The sequence below is a fragment of the Chlorocebus sabaeus genome, chromosome 7 (assembly GCF_047675955.1).
Source record: "Chlorocebus sabaeus isolate Y175 chromosome 7, mChlSab1.0.hap1, whole genome shotgun sequence".
Lineage (NCBI taxonomy): Eukaryota > Metazoa > Chordata > Mammalia > Primates > Cercopithecidae > Chlorocebus > Chlorocebus sabaeus.
This window is the reverse complement of record NC_132910.1, coordinates 12,858,761-12,873,848: the sequence shown is the minus strand read 5'-3', so window position 1 is coordinate 12,873,848 and position 15,088 is coordinate 12,858,761. Positions and strand designations below refer to the sequence as shown.

The 15,088-nt window shown below is 39.6% G+C and overlaps 1 protein-coding gene across 10 annotated transcripts in view; it reads right to left on the bottom strand.

Moving 5' to 3' along the window:
- The window catches only part of AASDH (aminoadipate-semialdehyde dehydrogenase), a 44,182-nt gene extending 32,088 nt beyond the window's left edge, over nt 1-12,094 (bottom strand). The window contains exons 1-4 of one of the 10 annotated variants that reach the window (XM_007998637.3): nt 11,946-12,094; nt 8,643-8,914; nt 6,989-7,109; nt 2,455-2,771 (exon numbers count right to left, since the gene is read on the bottom strand). In XM_007998637.3, coding sequence (XP_007996828.3) covers nt 2,455-2,771; nt 6,989-7,109; nt 8,643-8,872 — 668 coding nt within the window. In that variant the 5' untranslated portion in view covers nt 8,873-8,914; nt 11,946-12,094. Of the gene's footprint in view, nt 1-2,454; nt 2,772-6,988; nt 7,110-8,642; nt 8,915-11,945 lie in introns of those variants that run through there. The other 9 variants (XM_007998633.3, XM_007998630.3, XM_007998632.3 and 6 more) reach the window with 9 other exon arrangements.
- Between the last annotated feature and the right edge of the window lie 2,994 nt (nt 12,095-15,088).

Genomic DNA, 15,088 nt, shown 5'->3' with positions numbered 1-15,088 from the left:
CTCCCTAGTTTAGTGATCTAAGTCTAAAACAGAAAATTTAACATTACTGTTTTAATTTTTAAATTGAATATTTTAACATTTCATCTCTCTAGAATCGAATTATTTGCCACCTCACTTAAGAACATAAAAGCAAACCAAAAAAGGATTTCTAACAGGCAAATCAATTGAATTAAGTTGAAGCACCAAACAAGTATCAAGAAATTTGTATAATTTAGTCATAAATCAACCCTTCAACCCTCATTAAGTAAATGTTTGCTCCCATTTCACAGACCATTCTTACCACTGCCGGGCCAGTGCCTGGTGGTCGACTATCTCTTCACCTCCCCCAGATCCCTTATCTGCTTCATTTTCTTCAAGTTCCCTACATCCCCATCCCCACCTCACCTCCCACACTCTTAGGTATGACTTGGCCTTCTGCCTCATACAAAAGTTAAAACCTACTGGCTTCCTCTAACACCAAGAAATGTATATACTTTACTATCCTAATCTTTTTGAGGGTATCAAAAAAAAGAGGTATTCCACTCAGTATTTTAAATAATGTCATTCCCTCCCATCTAAATGTATCTTACTCCTTTGTTAATATTTCTATTACTACTCCATTATTCAAACCAACCCTTTCTACCAACTCCCTACCCTCAGCCTATAAACTGCTCCTTTTTTTTTTTTTTTTTTTTAAGATAGGGTCTCGCTCTGTCACCCAGACTGGAGTGCAGTGGTGCGACAACGGATCACTGTAGACTTGACCTCCTGGGCTAAATCAATCCCTCCCCCTCAGCCTCCTGAGGTGCTAGGATTATAGACACAGATCACCATGCCCAGCTAATTTTTTGTGTGTTTCTTAAAGAGGGAGTACCACTATGTTACCCAGGCTGGTTTTGAACTCCTGGGCTCAAGCGATCCTCCTGCTGTAGCCTCCCAAAGTGTGGGATTACAGGCGTAAGCCACTGCACCCAGCCAACCTCTCCAATCTTAAAGACAAAACACCTATGTCCATCCCAGAATTCCCTCTTTTCCATTAAAACCGGTTTCTAGAAAATAACATTTGACTTTTATGACCTCTATTTCATTATCTCCTATCCTCTTATCTCCAGCCTAATGTAATCTATCTGCAACCTTGGGGACTTAAGAAGTCACTAAAGACTATATTGTCAATTACAACAGACATCTTTCTCTACCAATATTTAACCATTTCTTCTTTCCAGGCCTGCATGTGCCATCCAATACCACAGGTCCACTGAGCACTAAGAATGTGGCTAGTCCAAAGTGAGATGTGTAAGTATAAAATGTATGCCAGATTTTGAAGATGATTAGCATAAAAAATGCAAAATACCTTACTAGTAATGTTTATATTGATTACATATTGAAGTAATGTTTTGGAGTATACTGAATTAAATAAAATATACTGTTAAAATTAACTTCACTTGATTCTTTTTTCTTCCCTTTTCATTCAATTTTACTTTTGAATATTACTTAAACATTTAACATTACATAAAACTTAAAATCACATAAAATTACATACGTGTCTCATGAGGTTTCTATTTCTCTATCCTCCTTTGATATTCTAGGACTACACCCCTAAGGTTCACTTCCTTCTCTCTTTCTTGGCAAATTAAGAATGTCAACTTTGGTGATTTCTAATCTCTTGACCACATCAGCAAGTCAAACACCACAATACTACTACAAGAGGGAACTTCATAAAATGAGAATCTTTTAATGGTTCCCCATCATCTACTGGATTAAGTTCAGCCTTCAACTGGGCATACCAGGCTCCTGATCTTTCACTGTTTCCTCAGCCCTGCTCTGACATTCTAGCAGGACAAACACCTTCATTCTCATATAACTCTGCTAGTACCTCTGCTAGGAAAACCCGTTCTCCCTTTTTATTAATAATTAAGATGCAAAGCTTCTAATCACATCATTTGTTTGTTCTGTGTCTGGCCCTAGGCTTGGATGAAACAGGTGAAGGGCCTAGTCTGCAGAGAACTAAAATTCAGATACAGCTGAAACAAAAAAGACTTAATTACTTCTTAGGATTTTAAATTTAGGAACAAGAGTTATAAAACCAAAAGTTTTAAAATTATTTTTTCCCTTTAAAATACAAGGTTTTTTTGTTTTATTTTGTTTTGTTTTTGAGACAGTCTCACTGTGTCACTCAGGCTGGAGTGTAGTGGCATATTCTCAGCTCACTGCAACCTCCACCTCCTGGGTTCAAGCAATTCTCCTGTCTCAGCCTCTCCAGTAGCTGGTATTACAGGCACCCACCACCACGCCCGGCTAATTTTTGTATTTTTTTAGTAGAGACAGCTTTCACCATGTTGGCCAGGCTGGTCTTGAACTCCTGACCTCAAGTGATCTGCCGCCTTAGTCTCCCAAAGTGCTGGGATTACAGGTATGAGCCACCACACCTGGCCTAAAATATAGGTTCTAAGAAAGAGTCAAAAGAATAGAACTTACTGAAAATGCTGGATATTTGGTACTATACACTCATGAGGCACTCTGACAATCTTCGGTATCCCTGTAGTCCCTGATGTATGTAGTATATACGCTAAGCAATGCTTTAGCCTCAGATCCACGTGTTCTGCTTTTTCTTCATTGACATGCTCAGAACTTACGCTGATTTTTATTTTTTCTTTTTCATATTTCTCTTTTCCATCACTTAGCATCAAGTTCACCTCAGTATTTTTCCAGTGAAGTCTGAAGAGCACTAGGTCATTATGTTCTACTGTAAATGTATCGTGGCTCAATAACGTTTCATGAAAAGATTTAAATTTCTGTGTGAAATGGGGAACAAAGTTTACAATATTAGTATGTTAAAAGATATTCTTCTTTATATAGAAGTAATATGAAATACAGTCATCCCTCAGTATCTATGGGGGAATTGGTTCTAGGATCATCTCAGATGCCAAAATCTGAACATACTCAAGTCCCTTATATAAAATGGTGCTGTACTTGCATATAACCCATGCACATCCTCCCATGTACTTTAAATCATCTCTAGATTACTTATAACTAATATAAAACTACGCTAATTAATGCTATGTAAATAGTTGCTATATTTTAAAATTTGTATTAGTTTTTACTGTTGCACTGGGTTTTTTTTTTTTTCTGAATATTTTCTTCTTTTTTCTTGAGACAGGGTCTCTCTCTGTTGCCCAGGCTGGGTGCAGCGGTGTAATCTTTATTGTTTTATTTTATTTTATTTTATTTTTGAGACAAGAGTCTCGCTCTTTCGCCCAGGCTGGAGTGCAGTGGCGCAATCTCGGCTCACTGCAAATTCTGCCTCCCAGGTTCACATCATTCTCCTTCCTCAGCCTCTCGAGTAGCTGGGACTACAGGCACCTGCCACCATGCCCGGCTAATTTTTTTGTATTCTTTTTAGTAGAAACAGGGTTTCACCGTGTTAACCAGGATGGTCTCGATCACCTGACCTCGTGATCCGCCCGCCTCAGCCTCCCAAAGTGCTGGGATTACAGGTGTGAGCCACCCCGCCCAGCCGCAGCAGTGAAATCTTAACTGACTGCAACCTCAAACAGCTGGGCTCAAGTGAGTTTCCCACTTCAGCCTCTTGAGTAGCTGGAACTACAGGTGTGCACCACCACATCCAGACAGTTTTTTTATTTTTAGCAGAGACGAGGTCTCACTATGTTACCCAACCTGGTCTGAAACTCCTGGACTCAAATGATCTCCTGCGTCAGTCCCCTAAAGTGCTGGGATTATAGGCGTAGGCCCCAAATATTTTCAGTCTGCAGTTGGTTGACTCCTCGGATGGGAAACCTCTGGATACAGAGGGCCAACTGTATTCATTTACTCATTCAACATGACTTTTTTGGGGAGTTGGGGGGAGTACTTGCTATACACCCAGGGGTAGAAAGATAAATAAATCTCCAAGAGCAAAGTGCTGTCCTTACTTTCAAACCTATTTTCCAAAACACCAGACATATAAAAGCAATTATAATGCAGTGTGTTATGATAATAAAGCAGGCTTGAAATGTTAATGGGAACACAGAATGCTGAACTTAACTCTGCCTAGAAGGTCAGAGATTGCTTCATGGGTAATATTTGTTATAAGGAGCTATTCTCCAAATAATAAAAATGGGCACTTCAGGCAAACAACCAACATTGAGGATCTGACCTGGGAAAGCTGATATGTGAACATTAAGCATTCCAATTAAGGTAAAGAATGGGGAGGGGGAAAGGGAAAAGGTGAGGTGCGTAGCTGATAGGAGATGAGATGCAAATCCTTAATAATTTTGTACAGTCAGCACAAAGGAGTTTAGATCTTAACCTGTAAGTGACAGGATCCAATTGAAGGTAGCAATAGCATAGATTAGACTCTAACAAGGACAGAATAATAAATGAGATTCTGCTAAGTGAGAATCATTTAATGAGTCTTTTGCAGTAATTCAGATATAGTATATGGTTCTGAACTACTATTCTGTTGCAAGAGGAGTAGTTAGAAAGGGTCTATGAGCAAAGAATAAATAAGACATGGTGACTTTCTGGATGTGGACTGAGTCTAAGAAAATTGTTGGGTTTCTGGCCCAGGTGATTTGGTGGATGGAGATGAATTAATGCAGAAGTGAGTTTGGATGAAGAGATGCTAAGCTAAATTTGTACACGTTGAAAGTAAGGTTTCTTTGAATATATCTTTTTAGGTTGACAACAACAGTATAATGAAATATAACCTAAGTTTTCACATTAAATAAATCAACATAAATAATGAGAAAAAGGTCACAACCCAGAAGCCTACAGTGTTTTCTTAGTGTGTTTGGTGTATGTGTATGCATTGGGTAGGGGATGTGGTGTGGCCTGTAATATTTACAAAATTAAAGGCCTACATACTCTTCAGATCGAGCTCAAAATCATCCCTCCTCATTAAAATTCTACTATATCTACTAGGTTATGTTTACGTCACTTAGGACAATTATCACACTATGTAGATGGGTGTATGGGTTCAGGAGTAACTATACATTGTAGGATTTTTAGCAGTATCCCTGGCCTCCATCCACCAGATGCCAGTAGCACCCCACTTCCATCATTACAATAAAAAATATGTCTAGACATTGCTAACTGTCCCCAGTTGAGAACTATTGCTTTAATGGATACGTACAGTAGATGCTTAAAAATACTGATTGCTCCTGTGTTAAATGAAGGAAGAACACTTACACCATCATCAAAATCATGGGATAGGAAGCAAGGTTTTGCTATGCTCAACTCGTTCGTTCTTGGGTTTTGCTATGCCCAACTCCTACTGGTCATAAAGAATACCTTGATATTGATAATTAATACTAAGTTACCCTTTATAAAATTTTCACTAAGGTTGCTAAGAAAAACATCACATCCCCATTTCAGTTTTGTTTACTCATGAACAATGGAATAACCAATTTGAGGAGTAGAGGAAACTTTGGCTACACACTAACAAATATTTATTTTTAAAACATTTATTAACCAGATCAGGTGTGGTGGCTCATGCCTGTAATCTCAGCACTTTGGGAGGTCGGGGTGGGCAGATCACTTGAGGTCAGGAGTTCAAGACCAGCCTGGCCAACATGGAGAAACCTTGTCTCTACTTAAAAAAATATATACAAAAATTAGCCGGGTGTGGTGGCATGCAGCTGTAATTCCAGCTACTTGGGAGGCTGAGGCACAAGAACCGCTTGAACCTGGGAGGCAGAGGTTGCAGTGAGCTGAGATCGCACCACTGCCCACTGCACTTCAGCCTGGGTAACAGAGTGAGACTCTGGCTCAAAAAAAAAAACAAAAAAAAAAACAAAAACCCTTTGAGTCTCTAGACAGTAACCCATATATCTCAAGTTCTTGATACTTCTTATATACACACAGGTGCACGCGCGCACACACATATACACACACACACACACAGTGGGGGGGGGACAGGAGGGAGTAACACATTTAAGTTACCCCATTACAAACTGGCTCATATAGAAAATGGGCAAAAACAGGCTAAATTGAATATATTTTTATAACGTTCTTCCCCTTTAGTAAAACAGTATTTTATAAATAATAAATAAATAATGAAGCATGGGCTGCGTCTTGCTGAAGATATAATTCTTGCCCCCAAAGCAGTGTTTCTTGGTTATATTTTTGGTTGGCAATCATTTAAAAATAAAAAACAATAAATTTAGTTTTCTTTTTTTTTTTTTTTTTTTTTTTTTTGTTGAGACAGAGTCTTGCTTTGTCGCCCAGACTGGAGTGCAGTGGCCGGATCTCAGCTCACTGCAAGCTCCGCCTCCCGGGTTCATGCCATTCTCCTGCCTCAGCCTCCCGAGTAGCTGGGACTACAGACGCCCGCCACCTCGCCTGGCTAGGTTTTTGTATTTTTTAGTAGAGACGGGGTTTCACCGTGTTAGCCAGGATGGTCTCGATGTCCTGACCTTGTGATCCGCCCGTCTCGGCCTCCCAAAGTGCTGGGATTACAGGCTTGAGCCACCGCGCCCGGCCAAATTTAGTTTTCTAAGTACCAGTCTCTTTTTCCAAATGCAAGCTTTGTTATAATTCTACAGTGTTGCTGACCAATGTAATTGCCATAAATATGAAAGTTTCAAGTATTATAAAATTTTGCAGTATAGGAAATACTTTGGAAAGAGAAAGGAAATTCAAAACAATGCATAATATATTATTATAAGGCTAACAGATCTGTTCATACCACAGAACAGTGGTTCACAATGCAGTATAAGGGGTAGAGAGCCCCTCCAGGGGACAAATGGCAATGTCTGGAGATTTTTGGTTGTTACGACTGGGAAGTGCTACTGAAGTCTAGTGAGTGCGGTCAAAGACATTGCAAAATATCCTATAATGTATGGAACACTCCTCACAACAATTACTCAACCCTAAAAATGTCATAGTGCAAAGACTGAGAAACCTTGCCACATTTAGCAGACTTAGGAATCCAGATGGGAGAAGGAAGGAATGCTTCAATTGAAAGATAAATGTAATACAGGCAGAAAACAATTGAAACACCTAGACTTACATTAATTTGTTTTTTTTCAACAAGGATATACTTTAGATTACATTTTTTCATAAAATGAGTTGATAATGATGGTGGTGAATCTGTATCAATAGGTACATAAGCAGCTGGGACTTGGAGAATTCTAAAGAAAAAAGTACACAGTCAGCACAGAATGTCTGTTGATTTAGTATTTGTTTAAGCATTTCTATTTCTCTATGCGCTTTATTTTTTGTAGCAGCATAAAAATGGTTTCTGGAGCGCTTTATTGCTGATCAGAAATTTCCAATGTTTTCATTGACACTTAGTTGGTAATACACACCGTCATTTTAGCCGGGCACAGTGGCTCACACCTGTAATCCCAGCACTTTGGGAGGTTGAGGCAGGTGAATCACCTGAGGTCAGGAGTTCGAGACTAGCCTGACCAACATGGAGAAACCCTGTCTCTACTAAAAATACAAAATTAGCCGGGTGATGGTGGGCGCCTGTAATCCCAGCTACTTGGGAGGCTGAGGCAGGAGAATTGCTTGGACCTGGGAGGTGGAGGTTGCGGTGAGCCGAGATCACACCATTGTACTCCAACCTGGGCAATAAGAGTGAAACTTCATCTCAAAAATAAATAAATAAATAAATAAATAAATAAATAAATAAATAAACACTGTCATTTTATCTTTTCTTCATGAAAACCCTAAGTATTTACTATGTTAAATTCTCATCACTTAATATAGAGAAATACAAGATTTTTAAAAGTTAAGCATTTTAAGTAGTTTCAGGTATACTTTAAGGACATCAGATCTTTGCACATAGTAAGTTCTCAATACATTTTGTCAATAATTGAGTGGAAGTAAATGTTTGTTGTTGTTGTTTTTGTTTATTGTCTTATAGCGATGGGGTCTTGTTAAGTCACCAGGGTGCTCTCGAACTCCTGGCCTTAAATAATACTCCAGACTCAGCCTCCCAAAGTGCTGGGATTTACAGGTGTGAGCCACTGTGCCTGGCCAAAAGTAAATTTTTGAACATCTTTTGCTTTATATTTATATAATTAATTTACTAAGACACATATAGAATGAATAAACTCTTTCTTTGGCAGTTTATATTTATTGCAGAGTTCTAGAATAGAAATCACTATATGAGGATAACATTCTAGAACAATTTAAATGATTAAATATTTTGCAAATATCTGTTGGAATCATTGCAAAATGATTAAACATTTTGCAAATATCTGTCTTCCAATAGGTTCATATTTCAATCTATATCAACTATTATCCAAAACTCTAATTTACTGATTTATTGAATACCTTAGTGCTTAAATTTTCAGTTGTGGACCAAAAACATAGTCATGTTATCTGTGAAATCCTGTTTTCTTTTATCTAACAACAACGTGTTATAAATTGTCATAATTGTTTTCCTTTAACAGATTAATGAAGCCCTTATATTTTGGAGATACTTAAATGTTCTATTAGTAAGCTTCTAGTCTCTCCTAAATAAGCTCAGAACAATTAATTTAAATAATTAAAAATAATACTAGGGGAAATGCAATCTTCTTTAGCCTCTCTACAATTGACCAAACAATACAGAAAAATCCAATAGTAAATAGAACAGTAACTTGCAATATACTCTATTAAAAAATTACATTAGCTTGGAGTAACATCAAATTTACAGTTCTAAAAAATATTACCCTAAAATCCAAGAGGGTAAGTCTATTCCAGGTTGGCAGTAGAGACCAATTTCCCGAATTCCTTGAAAGTCACAGTGTAACAGCAGAAAATCTGATAATTCAGAAGCAGCATTAACCACAGTCTCATAGGTGTAGTAAACTGGAAGCTGGTTGTTGCATTCATCAAAACATACAGCTACTTTGTCCATATAACAGGAGGCAGCCTTAAACACCAATTCCTGAAGAGTCATTTCACTGAAGTTTATCTAAACATCAATTTGTAGCAGAGAACCCTGTGTATATACAGAAGTGTTAGGGGGAGATGGAGTTTTAGTGAGCTCGGTGGAGGGACAGGGAGAAACTTCTCTGTAATCATGTCTCACAAAAATAATTATATCAGACATATAAATGAAGAATCTCTGAACTTATGAAATGTCTATGGTGACTTTACTGAGGACAATGAGGTTGAAAATTAACTTGATACATCAACCTATGCTGGGTCAGAGCATCAAAAAAATTTGGGAGGGGAGTGGTATACACAGATGAAAATGAAGCAGGTAAAAATGGAGACTTCTCTCTCAATGGACCACAATGTAAATATGAAATATATAAAAAATTAATCAATAAAATCAAATTTAAAGGACCCCACACTTAATTTTTTTTCACTTTCCTTCAGTAACTGTTACAGATTTGTTAAGATAAATTAGTCAAAATATTGTATGGTGACTTTCAAATTACTCACGTGGCCAGGTGCGGTGGCTCACGCCTGTAATCTCAGCACTTTGGGAGGCCAAAGGGGGCGGATCACTTGAGGTCAGGAGTTCAAGACCAGCCTGGCCAACAAGGTGAAACCCTGTCTGTACTAAAAATACAAAAATTAGCCACGCAAGGTGGCATGCACCTGTAATCCCAGCTACTCTGGTGGGTGAGGCAGGCGAATCACTTGAACCCAGGAGGCAGAGGTTGCAATGAGCCAAGATGGCGCCACTGCACTCCAGCCTGGGTGACAGGGCAAGACTCCACCTCAAAATAAATAAATAAAGTAAATGAAATAAAAATAAAGCAAAATGATTAATGTAAATAAACTTTGCTTTTAAATTCCAGTAGGAACTCAGATGAAAGCAAAATCAATCTTTGACAGAAGAAAAGTAAAAAACTCTATTCCTATTCATTCAGTTCTAGACAACTATATATAAAAACAGTGCTTATTACTACTATAATATTATTTTACAAGTCATACTTGTATAATTGTCAAGAAGTAAACTCTTCATACTGTATATTCTATTTTTAAATTGCCAATAAGTTCATTTAGACTGAAAATATAATATTACAACTCAATAAAGCAGTATATCAATGCAATGTTCTCTGGGTTTCTTAATGCAGATTATACTAAAAGAAGATTTGAAACAGTATTTCAAGAAAGAAACACTCGGGATCAATGGTAAAAGAAAAACTCACAGTGTTTCCTTGAAGGTAAAGGTTATTTTTTTCCCTCTGTGAACTCTATTTTCCATATTTTAAAGCAAGTAAGACTTACCAAGTAGCCTATTTCAGTAAAGTTTTTGTTTGTTTTTTGAGACAGAGTCTCGCTCTCTTCCCCAGGCTGGAGTGCAGTGGCACGATCTCGGCTCACTGCAATCTCTGCCTCCCAGGTTCAAGGGATTCTCCCACCTCAAGTTCCCGAGTAGCTGGGATTACAAGTGCGCGCTACCACGTCCGGCTAATTTTTGTTTTTATTTTAATTTTTTTTAAGTAGAGACGGGGTTTCTCCATGTTGGCCAGGTTGGTTTTCAACTCCTGACCTCAAGTGATCCACCTACCTTGGCCTACCAAAACGTTAGGATGACAGGCGGAACCACCGCGCCCGGCCAAGTTTTTTTTCCCTTTTTTTTTTTAAATTTGTTCACACTTATTTGAACTGATTTCCTGACTGACTCAATTTTCATTTATATCAACTAATTAACATGAATTAGAAAAAAAAATCTTAAAGAGAGTAAAATGAAACAATAACTGCCAAGACCTGTAAGTTTGAAAATGCTGTGATTTCTAAATATAAAGTTTAAACATGTAAGGCAACTTTGGTACTTACATTAATTTTAGTAAGCATTTCTATACATATTAGCTCTTTTTTATGCACAAGATACAATTTTAAGCTTTCCTCAGACATACAATGATCATTATGTAAATATAAGGAAGGCTTTCTTCAGCATGCGCTCAAATGATGAAGAATGAGTTTATTTCGCAACATACAGGTAGTGCGGAAGGGTACCTACACATCTATACGATAATTAAGATGTTTCCTTCCATTTTACCAAAAGTTGCTACAGAGATTTAAGGTAAAATCCATTCTTGTTGTTTCAGGTTTTCATTTTCATTCATGAATCACAAATAACATTCTCTGCAGTAGAGAATACTTAATAATGCCCAAATGTTTGAGACTTTAAAAAGAAAAAAAAAAAAAAAAAGGCAAACTCTGGTAAGCAGATTTAATATGTAAAAGGAATAAATTTAAGATATTTGCTACTTTACAACCGTAGAAGCTGCTATTTAGTCAATAGAGATCTTTTTTTTTTTTTTGGAGACGGAGTCTCGCTCTGTCGCCCGGGCTGGAGTGCAGTGGCCGGATCTCAGCTCACTGCAAGCTCCGCCTCCCGGGTTTACGCCATTCTCCTGCCTCAGCCTCCCGAGTACCTGGGACTACAGGCGCCCGCCACCTCGCCCGGCTAGTTTTTTTGTATTTTTTTAGTAGAGACGGGGTTTCACCGTGTTAGCCAGGATGGTCTCGATCTCCTGACCTCGTGATCCGCCCGTCTCGGCCTCCCAAAGTGCTGGGATTACAGGCTTGAGCCACCGCGCCCGGCCTAGTCAATAGAGATCTTAAGAGTGTCAACAAATTCTACTGGTATGGGGCCTCTCTCTAGGTCACTGGTTGTTTTAAAAATGGATAAATAATCTAGAAACTTTATTTTCCCAATCCACCTGCTTCTTAATTTACGGTATGCAGCGAGTAGCAATGCACTTTATAGCTTCCTAAACATTTCTTCACTGCTCTTCGAAACCACTCTAGGGGGTAGCGGAGCGCGGAGCACATTATTTCCACTTGAATGGAGGGACGGAGGGACGGAGGCTAGTGACGCAGGAGTGTACACACAGGTCAGGGTTAGTCTGCACCACACCAGCACGCCAGACCCCAATGTATCAAATCCGAGGCCAGGCAGTGGTCCTGAAGCTGAGCAAATGTGTGTGGAAGCAGGTTTAGGCCTCGCGGCACTTCGCCTCCCTCACACCGACCCCCGCAGAACACCGCGCCCTGCGGCGACTCACTTAGCAAGTCTCGCGGATTAGGTTTGTTCGCATTCGGACCTTTCCCGGACGGCTCGTCGCGGATACTTCTCACCGCGAAGCTGCAGCTCCCAGAAGCCGTAAAGCTATCCCAGAGCGAGGCCCCATACGCAAATCTTCCGCGTCGCCATGTGACGTCAGTGCGAGCGACCCCAGGGAGGTAGTGTCGAGCTGACCCTGCCTGTCCTGAAGCCGAAGCGCCAACTTGAGAGAAGAGTTCTGTAGGCTTTTTCACTTTTGGTTATCTGCTCAGGCGCTCCCTGGGGTCGCGCATGGTCTCGGACAGGGTTTGCAAGGACTTTGGAGCTGACCAGTTTGTAGCCATAACCCTTTCGTACTTGCCAAGAAACTCTGGGCAAGACTTGAATTTTGAGCTGCAGTATTCTCGTTCATAAGGTGAGAATAAAAACATCACCTAGGGTTGATGTGAAGAGAGATGAAATCATTGTGAAATAGGAGAGTTATTGGCCTTCAACCAATGACATTTTCTGCAAACGTGCTGGAGATATGGCTGCAGCAGTGACGCCTGCAAACGACGTTCCTGTCATCATGATGCTGACCTTTTAATTGGGAAGCAGATTGAAACGATAAGGAATTTGACAGGAGCATTTATTAGGACCTGTAAAGAAATTAAAGCAGGTCCGTGGTGGAGTTTTGTAAACTATATGCCTGAATACAAGTTTCTGTTTCCAAGGGAATTGTTACAGTTGGAGATATGTCAGTTATCACAGTAAGCGCCAAGGGTAGTAACAGTGGTGTTTTAAAGCTACTGTTTGGTGGCAGAGTAATCGGGATTTTTTTGTTTGGGGGGTTTTAGCCGTGGGAGGGATTGCGAATTCAGCTCTGCATCAAAACAGTACGTGAAAAAAAAAAGGACACTCTCGCAGCCGTAGTTGTTGGTGACAAGGAAACTGTGGTACGAATCTAAGCAAAAAAAATCTCCATATGCCAGCTATACTTTTCCAAGATGTCCCATGGGCTACTCAAACTGACACAGCCTTATTTATGTATTTAGGTTGGAAGTGGGCAAAAGTGTATCTTGTCTATATTTCTATGTTGGGATGACACCATCATCCACCCAGCCAGCCAGTTAACCTTCCCACCTACCCTCTTACATCCGATTAGACCCTGTGTCCTCTAGTTCTCAGTCTTAAGACCAGCACCCGGCTGGCTACATCACAATTTAAGGAGTGATATTTTAGAAGATTCCAAATTCCTGGACTCCATCCCCAGAGGTTCATCCCCTAGTTTTCTAGGAGGGGCCTAGAACCTGCATGTTTTAGATGTTCATCGCCATTACTGCTACTTTAGTTCAGGTGTTCTTGGTCAGCTTTTTCCTAAAACGTTTTCAGTTTTGTTTGCCTTTGATTGACTCTAAATTGCTGCCAAAATGATCTGTTTTATTATTCCAGTATCATCTTCCAACTCTCTGATATTAATAATCTTTTTAAGTTTTTCTTCCCTTGCAGTATCTGTTCCCCTCAAGTTTCCTTTTTCTTTCTCCTGTTGGTTTTGTGCTCTTTCATAATAAGAGGCTTTCCTAGGATGTCTAGTGGTCCTTATCTGCTCATATGTAAGTGGGGGGATATTTAAAAGTTGATTGGAAGATCTTGAGCCCATAGGACGTTTGTTGAAAATCAAGTGGGAGAGGAGGGGTATGGAGGCTGGGGTATGTCTCAGAATTTAGTACAATTTTCATTTAATTCTCTTATTTTAGGTGCCTGGTGTCTTCCATTACAGAGACCCCGTTTTACTACTGAACAATAAAAAAAAGCCTTCAGGTCCGCATCCCGCAGGGTCTCCACTCTCGGCTTTGGAGCCCCCCTCCCTCTTTCTCTGTAGAAGGGAGCTGCTTCTTTTCTTCTCCCTTCTTTCTTGGCTATTAAACTTTATGCTCCTTAAAACAAAACAAAAACAAAAACAAAAAACAAAAAAGCCTTCAGAATAAGGCTGGGGGGGCGGGTGGCATAAAGGATGTAACTCTGCTAAATGAACTTCCAGTCCTTTTAGTTACCCTCTTCACTTCTACTTCCTGAAGACAGTTTCTGAGCTTTTTAGGGGTTTCTGTGATACAAATAGAATTGCTTGTTGGTTTTGCTCACTGAGGGTTTACAATTCAGCTTTTTTCGAGTCAACTGAGCCCTTTGCTGTTGATTCCAGAATTTTATTTCCATTATTCCTTTTCCTTAACCCTCAAGAGTTTATGACTTTAAAAATCCTGTTACTGTCATTTTCAGGGACTCTTAGGGAGCAGATGTACAACACTATGTTTAAGACAGCATTTTTACCTGATAATCCAGGGTTATCATTCTAAAACATATACCAGATCAGTCATAGCATTCTTCTGCTATGAGAATAAGAAGCTTCAATGATCCCTTGTTGCCTGCATAACATTCGGACTGTTCAGCAAGGTAAACAAGAGTTTATTTTCTTTCTAACTCGATCTCTCACAGCAGGCCACAGCTCCCCCACCCATCTTCCACATTCCCCATACCAAATACTGTAAACTCTAGTCATAATGAGAGGCTAGTAAGAGTTATGAGCATACAAAAGTCCTTATCATGTTTCCACACCTGTGTTTTGGCTGGGCTCAGGCTGAAATACCCTTCTTTTTCCATGCCTGCTTGATGAAAATATAGCTTAAACATCACTTCTTCAGCGATGCCTTTCTTCAAGCCCTGAAGAATAATTTATCCAGACTCCTCCAAACTCCATCCCATGAACCCACCATACTCTTGGGAGGGGTCATTTGTCATGGGACCTACAAATTCTGGGTTTGCCAAGAACGTAAGGTCCTAACTGCTCTTTACCTAGGTCATTTTTCAGGGTGGTTTGGGATGATCCGTTTCATAGCTCAAGTATTCTTCCCAAAGAGTAGGCTTGCTTCCACTTAACTACAAAAGTAGTGAATCCCCCAAACTCAGTGTTCCTCTCCTATAATGTAACCCACTGACTGCATGTGCAGACATCCATGGAGGCCCATCTTCACCATCCCGGTGGGACTTGGGGGACATGGAAAACTGGCGTAAACATAAGTTCTGACTTCTGCTTTTGCCATAAATTACAAAGTTCTTTGTCACTGACCCAGGAATCTAAGTTTACTGCCATAAAACAGATAACAGGCT